The sequence below is a fragment of the Salvia hispanica genome, chromosome 5 (assembly GCF_029641045.1).
Source record: "Salvia hispanica isolate PSC_SH4W2 chromosome 5, Shi_PSC_v1, whole genome shotgun sequence".
Classification (NCBI taxonomy): Eukaryota; Viridiplantae; Streptophyta; class Magnoliopsida; order Lamiales; family Lamiaceae; genus Salvia; species Salvia hispanica.
Window position 1 is genome coordinate 41,246,874 of NC_142696.1, and position 9,791 is coordinate 41,256,664.

The following is a 9,791-nucleotide window of genomic DNA, read 5'->3' on the forward strand; positions in this document are numbered from 1 at the left end:
GGCTAGTAACGGCGGACAAATAAAAATGAGAAATATAATTGCGGACCGAGATTATGGGGTAATATTTATTTAATTTTATCATCCAAAAACTTTAATTATATTTTATCGACTACTACATTTTAAATGCTTTTTGTATAATTATTTAATATAGATAAAGAGATAAACCATCATCGATTTGGGCCCGCTCTGATACCATATTAGAAATGGGCCACTCACCCCTTAAAAGGCCTCATAAGGGGGAGGGTTATCCACACTTATATAGAGAAGCTAGGATCATCACCAAGTCGATGTGGGACAGAATTGAGAGAATTTGAGAGAATTTAACACGCCCCCTCACGTGTGGCCCGGAAAGGACATCGGTCTTCCATCACGTGGGTAGGCAATGCAAGAGATAAGAGAGAACCATCATCGATGTGGGCCGAAAAGGACATCGGTCTTCCACTCGTGAGGTAGATAAGAAATAAAGAGAAATTCATCATCGACTTGGGTCCGCTCTGATACCATATTAGAAATGGGCCACTCACCCCTTAAACTCTTACTAATTTTAATGCTTTTTGTATAATATTTATTTAAGTATACATGGGAAAATGATCCAAATAAGAATGCATCTAAATCCAGAAATGCAGCCCAAGTCTCGGCCGATTAGATGATCTAATGGTCAATAATTAACCAAAAATACGCAAGGTAAAACTGGTCCGATCGATTGAGTCGTGGGATCAATAATCTCGTCAATTGGCTTATCGATATCAAATTGATTACCCATAACAACTTCCAGGAAGTTACATTCCAAACATATAACATAGCAGGAAAAATCAACACAGATTGCCAAACAACAAGTCAATAAATATAAATTTCCAAATTGATGGCCAAATCACATGACTTTTCCTCCTCCCTTCATTTTTGTGAATGAAATTCATCACAGTTTCCATTTTCAATAAACGCAACTACACAGAATATCTCCATAATCGTACTTCATGATCAAATCCCAGATGGAGAAAACTTTGAATCAAGAAGTAGAAGAAAAGAAAGAAGAAACATTTTACTCTCCCAATTGTATAGAGGAGAAAAATGAAGAGATGCAAAGCAATGGTGATGATGAAAAGAAGAAGATTCATCAATTGAGAGAGTTAGCTGCAAAGCAAGATCCAGCTTGCAAGGTATGTTGTAGTATGTTAGCACACAATCTTCAAAGCATGAGAGCCATGATACACAAAGCCTTGTGTGCTCTGTCCCAAATGCAACCAAACAAAGATGTCTACATGGAAGTGAAACTTACAGCTTTGAATGCATTGATCCAGCTCATCTCAACAAAGTTACTCCAAAGGATAAGGTGGAATATAAGCAGCTCGTAACTGATTGTAACTGATAAGAGCTGAGCTTTATAACTGATATAAACTTGCATCCTTTTGTATTTTGTATTTAGTGATTGTAACTTCCCTTTCTAGATCCTTCGATCAGTTTGTATAAAGCTGATTTCCTTCATGTAATATGCGATCAAAAAGTGAATAAAAAAATCTCTCTTTTCAAAGAGCATTTTTCGTATTTTCCTAACATGGTATCACTCGCCTAGGTTCTGATCCTTTCTCACCTCCCTCATTTCTTGTCCCTGCTTTATCTCTAATGGCTTCCAGCACTGAATCTGATTTCACCTCCCCTCCCTTATCCTCTGTGATTCCTTCTTCCACTCCATTCTTCTCCAACACTCCTCCTCTCTCTATAAAGCTCACTCCCAACAACTTTCTCATATGGAGCCAAGAAATTTTGGCAACCATTGCAGGCTATGGCCTTGAAGGATATCTCTCCGGCAATCAAGAAATTCCTCCTCCTCTCATCGAAGGTACTGATTCTTCTCCATCTCAAGCGAATCCCGCTTTTCTGGCTTGGTATCGCCAAGACCAGCTTCTTTCAGCTTGGATACAAGGCTCCCTCTTGGAAAGCACTATGATTCTTATTGTTGGACTCAAGTCCAGTAAGGACATTTGGGAAACTATTGAGTCGAGCTTCGCCAGCCAATCAAAAGCAAAAGTCATGCACTACAAGCTACAACTCCAAACCTTCAAGAGGAACAACCTCTCGATGCAAGAATATCTCAACAAAATCAAGTCTTTCTGCGACATTCTCAGCTCCGCCGGTTGTATTGTCTCTGAAGAGGATCATATTCTTCATATCCTTACTGGTCTTGGCTCCGAGTATGATCCCATTATGGTCACGGTCACCTCGAGGGGTAGTTGGACTGTTCCAGACGTGAGTGCCCTCTTGTTGAGCTTTGAATCGCGACTTGAGGCTGCTCGCTCTTCCTCAATCAACACTGACGGTTCTCCTTCAGCTCATATTGCATACACCACTCCTCGCAATGATAATAGACCCCATATGCCTAGAAATAATGGTCTCTTATCTAACTTTCGCGGAGGGCGTGGTCGTGGCAGAATTAATAATGGTCGCCTTACTTGCCAACTCTGCCATAAACCGGGACACTCCGCGGACCGCTGTTGGAATAGGTTCGATCAAGGCTTCTCTCCTCAAGCTAATTCCAGGCCTTTTCTCCCTACTCCCAACTTTCAGCAATCAGCTCCTTCTGCTAATCTGGTTCATTCCCGACCACATCATGGATATCAGATTCCACCTCGTTCTCAACCTGCCTCATCTCATCCACCTTCTGAGTTCAACCTTGATGCTTCATCCATCACCTCATGGTATCCTGATTCTGGTGCTACAAACCACGTCTCAAATGACTTCACCACTCTCAACACAGCCACCGAATATCAAGGAGGTAACTCTCTTCTTTTAGGCAATGGTGTTGGCATCAACATTGCTCACATTGGCAGCTCTCATTTTAAATCATCTCCTCATCCTGCATCAAAATCTCTTTTTCTCCATAATCTTCTTCATGTTCCCCATATCCATAAAAATCTTTTAAGTGTTTCTCAATTCGCATTTGATAATGATGTCTACTTTGAGTTTCACTCCAACTTTTTCCTTGTCAAGGACCGAGCCACCAAAAAAGTAATCCTCAAGGGCACGCTTGAGAACGGACTCTATCACTTCCATCTTCACAAAGTCAAGTCCTCCATGTCTTCCTGTAACTCTCATTCCTAACAACATAAGAGCAGCTCCTGTGTTTCTGATAGCATATACTGCTCCTCTTCAGCTAATTCACACAGATTTATGGAGACCATCTCCTGTAAAATCCCGTAATAGCTTTTCATACTACATCACTTTCATCGATCAATTTACAAGATTCTCTTGGATCTATTTTTTGAAAGCTAAAAGTGAAGTAGAGGGACTTTTCAAACACTTCAAAGCTGTTGTTGAGAACCAATTTAATCTTAAAATTAAAATGGTTCAAAGTGATTGGGGTGGGGAATATAGAAGTCTTACAAAGTTCTTCCATGATTCTAGAATCCATCAAAGATTATCTTGCCTCTACACTCCCCAGCAAAACGGCTTAGTTGAAAGGAAGAATAGACATGTCTGGCTTACCCTCAATACATTGGGATGATGCATTCTCTTCAGCCATTTATATCATAAATCGACTCCCTACAAAACCTCTCAACTTCAACTCTCCCTTTGAGATTCTACATCATTCCAAGCCTAACTATAATAACAGAGAGTTTTCGGTTGCCTCTGCTATCCATTCTTGAGACCATACAATCACCACAAATTAGAGTTTAGATCATCCCCTGCTACATTTCTTGGCTATAGCAGCAATCACAAAGGTTACAAGGTTCTCCTTGACAATGGGAAGGTTATCATATCACGAGATGTGATTTTTGATGAATCAACTTTTCCTCACCTATCCAAATCCTCTCCATCTTCCCAGATATCTCATTCTCCGTTCCTTCACTCCTCTCACGGTTCTCTCTAATCCACCACAAATCTGGCACCATCTTCTTCCTCCTCTTTGTCTTCCTCAGCATCACCTATTCCCCTTATCCCTCCTTCCCCCTCCAATGAATCATCTTCTACCTCAACTTCTCCCTCTGTGCCCCTTGTTTATCCTCCCCCCTCTGATGATACATCATCTCCCTCAGCTAACTCTTCTCTCAATGCTCATTAACCTCCTTCATCTTCCTCTGATCACTCTACTTGTGCATCTCCTCCACCCAATCAAAATAAAGTTGTTGGTCATCCAATGGTGACTCGTTCTAAAGCCGGCATTTTCAAGCCCAAGGCTCTTCTTGTTCTTCTCCCTCACTCTTCTCTCCCTAGGTCCGCCATGGTAGCCCTTTTAATTCCAGTTTGGAAACAGGCGATGCTCGATGAATTTCTAGCCCTATTGCGAAACAAAACATGGATACTAACCATACTTCCTCCGGGAAAAAATATTCTTGGTTGTTCTTGGATTTTCAGGTTAAAAAAGCTTGCAGATGGTAGCATTGCTCGGCACAAGGCTCGCCTCGTGGCTCAAGGTTTCTCTCAAGAGCCGGGATTCGACTACACCGAAACATTTAGCCCGGTTGTTAAACCCACAACAATCCGGCTAATTCTTTCTATTGTTGTCTCTGCTGGCTGGAAAATTAAACACTTGGATGTGAACAACGCTTTCCTTCATGGTGATTTAGAGGAAGAAATCTACATGAAGCAGCCCCTCGGCTTCGAACAGGGTGGCCCTCACCTCGTTTGCAAACTCAACAAAGCCATCTACAGCTTAAAACAAGCTTCACGCTCTTGGTTCGTCATTGTTCAAGCTGCACTTTTGTCTCTTGGCTTCACCCAATCCATGGCCGACACTTCACTCTTCTTCCGCTCACGTGGTTCAGAGGTTACTTATCTTCTCATCTATGTTGATGATATGTTGATAACAGGCATCTCTCCTTCTGTTATCAGCCAGGTCATCGATTGTCTAAGCAAGCAGTTTTCTCTTAAAGACTTGGGTGAAGTTATTCACTTCCTCGGTGTTGATGTTGCACGTACTAAACATGGTCTACACCTGAGCCAAGGTGCTTAGATCCGAGACATTCTTGATAGAGTTAAAATACAGGACGCTAAAGGTTATCCAACTCCCATGCTTGCCAACCTTAAATTATCTAAAAATGATGGGAATTCCACCATTGACGGAAAACTCTACAGGAGCACGGTTGGTGCTTTGCAGTATGCTACCCTCACACGACCAGAAATCAGCTATTCGGTGAACAAAGTCGGCCAATTTATGGCTTCTCCATTGGATACCCACTAGAAAGCAGTCAAGCGCATTTTGCGCTACCTTGCCAGCTCAGTTGACTACGGACTCCATGTGCAACCGTCTAATTCTTCTTTGACTGCCTTCTCTGACTCGGATTGGGCCTCTGATCTTGATGATCGTCGCTCAGTCTCTGGCTACTGTGTTTTTTATGGCAAGAATCTGAGTTTCTTGGTGCTCAAAGAAGCAACCAATCGTCTCACGTTCCAGCACTGAGGCTGAATATCGAAGCCTTGCTCAGACTGTTTGTAAAGTTCAATGGGTTTCATCTTTACTTCATGAACTTGGTATTCGGTGCTCTTCTACCCCTGTCATTTAGGTCGACAACATTAGTACGATTGCATTAGCAAGTAATCCGGTTCTTCATGCACACTCCAAGCATATTGAGTTAGATATCCACTTCGTCCGAGATAAAGTTCGTGCTAAGATGATTGACCTTCGTCATGTCCCTTCCTCTGATCAAACGGCTGATATTCTCACCAAACCTCTATCGTACCAATTCTTCTCACGCCTTCGGAATAAGTTGGGCATTTATCCTCGGTCTATGCTCGAATTGAGGGGGGATGTTAGCACACAATCTTTAAAGCATGAGAGCCATGATACACAAAGCCTTGTGTGCTCTGTCACAAATGCAACCAAACAAAGATGTCTATATGGAAGTGGAACTTGCAGCTTTGAATGCATTGATCCAGCTCATCTCAACAAAGTTACTCCAAAGGATAAGGTGGAATGTAAGCAACTCGTAACTGATTGTAACTGATAAGAGCTGAGCTTTATAACTGATATAAACTTGCATCATTTTGTATTCTGTATTTAGTGATTGTAACTTCCCTTTCTGGATCCTTCGATCAGTTTGTATAAAGCAGATTTCCTTCATGTAATATGCAATCAAAAAGTGAATAAAAAAATCTCTCTTTTCAAAGAGCATTTTTCGTCTTTTCCTAACATAGTAGCATGCTCTAAACACACACACACACATACAGAGCATGAGATAATGAAAAATGGAATTATGCAGGAAGTAGATGTAGCGACATTGAGAAGATTTCTTCGTGCTCATGATCTTGACATCGAGAAGGATTCTGCGATGCTGATCAAGTACATGGCATGGAGGCGAAAATTCGTCCCAAGAGGCTCGATTTCAGCATCTGAGGCTCCCAATCACATAGCACACAACAAGGTGTTTATGCAAGGCACGGATAAGAGAGGTTGTCCCGTTGCACCCGTTTTCGGTGCTAAGCATTTTCCCAGCAAAGGAACCTATGAAGAACTCAAAAATTACCCAGAAAGACTCAAGAAACTATTCTTTGTTCATGTATCGTACGTATTCATGACGTCATGGAAGATTGTGTACCCATTTGTTGACAAAAATGTATGGTGTATTAAAATAATCACATTTACCTCTTTCCGCTTAGTTGGTGGGGAAAGGACAATGATCTTGGAGATGAGATCACGTTTATATTGAGAAGCTGAAGAGCAAGGTGATAGGCCGCGAGGCATGGCTCGGGAGTAGGTGGTGAGGAATCCCATTGAGACCTTGTCAACTTTGTCAAAGAAGAAAACATGGGGGGCATGACATGAATCATTAGAAGGTAATCTCGTATTGAACTTATAAAACGGGCGTGAGGGTCTGGCCGGCCATGGCTTGAATGTCTCGAGGGGCTTTTGCAGGTGGCTTCGAGGCATGATTTGCTAGTATATGTGGGCGGAGTAGCCCCACGAAATGGAAAGGGACCAATTGCTCTGCTTGTGGTAGCAGATGGTCTGCTGCAGCATACGGGACTGGTTAGCCGTAGCCGCCTCCATGAGATGGCGTGTTGACTCGTGACGGTCCATGCCCGGGAATATTGATTTAACCGTGTGTAAATGATGGAGTGAGAGTAGTGGGGATTTTGGATGTGAAGATAAGAATCCAGAGAGGTCGTTGCGTAAATCGATCTACAAAAAGGGTATTAAATAAAATATTAGAGTAGAATAATTATATTATACGGAGACGTACCATATAATAATAATAATAATAATAATAATAATAATGTGTGTGAGTTGACCAAGCGATAAAAAAGTTAATGCCTGAGGTCTCATGTTCGAGCCCTCTATGACACGACCATTAAATTTAAATTCATTTTTATCCAAAAAAAAAAGCACTACTCTGTTTAACTAAGAAATGTTGATTTAAGTAAATTTCATCAAATTAGACCATCTATTGCAAGATTGTGTAACATCGTCTATTATATTACCCATGATCATGTTAGAATATTGTAATAAAAACCTACAATCTTGCTTCTAGAATTCATAAATTGTTATAACATGTAACTCGCATATAAGAGATGTTTAGAAAACTTTGTTAGCAAGAACTATGAGAGAGATATCTGATGAATTCCCTTATGAGGAGAGAGATTAACACCAATATCAGCAATACAAGACATAGTAATGGTATCAGCTGAAGTCAACTGAGCATATCGTCTAAGACAATTCTCCATATCACTTGCAAGAGGTTAGCTGAAAATAAATCCAGCCCCCCAAAAACCTTGGTTAAAGGAGAACCAATAATTGGTCATGATAAATTCCAAGTTACCCCCAAGATAATAGTACTTCCGATGGTCAAATCCACCAAGAACACCGATCATGTTCTCCACGAAGAAAATAAAGCCGTCGTCCCCCATCACGACCCACGTAAGGTTCGCATCCTGCATCTCCCTCACCACCTCCATGATCCCGTGGACCATGCGGATCATTATTGGGGCTTGTGCATTCAATGACGGACGCAAGATATAAAACCCGTGGGGTCGGATTCCAAAAAATTTAATAATCCTTATTTAATAATTTTAAAAAAATTTAAAATAATATACTAATATTTAAATATTTTTTAAAGAATTTTATATAAGTAATATTATGTTTTGTTATGCAAAGTAGTTGATTTCAACAAATATCCCCATCTATAATGAACACATTGGGATGGTTATTATTTCAAAGTATTTTTACTTTATAATTTCTATGTTATGTGATTTACTAATATTATCATGTAATTAAATTTGTAGTTTTTTAAAAGGTAGGAGTATATAATAAATTATGATAACAAATATAGCAAATTGTTTGTATCTACTGAAATTTCATAAATTATAGTAGTAATTATTAAAATAAGAAGAAAATTATAAAATTATGTGGTGCTATCACAAACTTAAATTTAGATTATGAATTATGATGATTTCCGCAAAAAATGAAGAATGATAATGAATTACTAGAATTCTTAGAAACCTCATTTACGAAGCCCAAATCCTCAACTCATTTTTAAGCTCAAATCTCAAAATACTAAATCTCAATAAATTAATATAGAACCAAATCACATACTATCTTCCCGACGATCGATGCATCTTCTTCCCACAAACTTCTCTACTGAATAATTATCCATCTTTCCTCTTTCTTTCAAATTGATCCACAACATTTCTCTTTTCTTCATTGTGTCTCTAATTTTTCAGTTTTTCACTGCCGTGGGGTCGGAGGTAGGGATTTTGAGGGTCAGAGGGTTGGGTAATGGCATATTCCGGTGGCATTCATGGACGGACGGTGAGATCGGTCGACCCCACTCGACCCCACCTGGGTCTGTCATTGCGTGCATTGGTCTCTTGCAAGAACTTCGTTAGGTCATCTGAGACCCTAAAAGGGGGCGAGGCATCAGACCAAGGCATGAGATCTTCTGTTGGGGCCTCGTCCAAGTACAAAACTCCACGTGTCACATTAGGCCTCCACCACGACTCTATATAGTGTTTCCTATCATCCCACGCCTTTCTCAGACCCTAGAAGTCCGAAAATGACACGGTTGAAATTTGCTCGGGGCTCTGCCATAGGAACAAAGAATTTGAATTTATGGTCGTCGCTTGAGAAGGAAAATAAATATTAAATATGCAAAAAGGTCAAAAATAAAGAAGAGTTTGCACGCATTTTTTTCACCTAAGTGCAAAACCGGTAATGAGATAGTCATTGATTTCGAAAATACGACACCGGTCTGTGTGGCAATCCATTTAAATGTAGTAATTACTACTAGTTGTCCACACACGGACTTGTTTTTCCAATTTTGTGACAACTGTTTCATATAGGTAATAATTTCATTATGTAAATAATTATAATCATATATGGCTATAACACAATTAAGTATAGAAAAATTACTGACAAATCTATAAATTTGGGAATAAATCAATGCACATGTTTCTGATAATATATCTAAAATGAAAATTGAAGTAATAAATGTTCATAACAAAAAGCTAAGTGTAGAAGAATAAGTATATTAGTAAAATTTTGTAATTATTGAAATAAATCAATATCAAATTTTATGTTTCATACCTTTGACATTTCATATATATATATATATATATATATATATATAGAGGATCTTGTTAGGCTGAGATTATTTAGCTAAATTGAGAAATGAGATGCAATATGAGCCACTAATCCATAAGATTAAGAAAATGTCAACAAATACCAAATTATGTCAACAAGGGGGTATAATTGTAATTTTATTAATAAAAAAGTTGAAAACATAAAAACGTGTTTCAATCCAATTTCAAAAAGCTCTCTAAAACTCTGCTGAAATCTTCAAACCTTCATGCAATTCGAACCC

The 9,791-nt window shown here is 39.5% G+C and overlaps 1 protein-coding gene, 1 non-coding gene and 1 pseudogene across 2 annotated transcripts; 2 read left to right on the top strand and 1 right to left on the bottom strand.

The window, feature by feature from the left end:
- Nucleotides 1-866: 866 nt before the first annotated feature.
- LOC125189322 (uncharacterized) lies at nucleotides 867-6,542 on the top strand (the record flags this gene model as incomplete). The annotated part of the gene is made up of 2 exons (XM_048086608.2): nucleotides 867-1,157; nucleotides 6,195-6,542. Coding segments are annotated over exons 1-2 (531 nt in total), but the record flags the coding sequence as incomplete, so codon positions are not given.
- LOC125191427 (small nucleolar RNA Z247) lies at nucleotides 2,140-2,272 on the top strand. Its single transcript, XR_007171111.1, has one exon. It is a non-coding gene; the product is annotated as a small nucleolar RNA Z247 (small nucleolar RNA).
- Nucleotides 6,543-6,577: 35 nt separating the features above from the next.
- On the bottom strand, nucleotides 6,578-9,019 carry LOC148926851 (uncharacterized; annotated as a pseudogene).
- Between the last annotated feature and the right edge of the window lie 772 nt (nucleotides 9,020-9,791).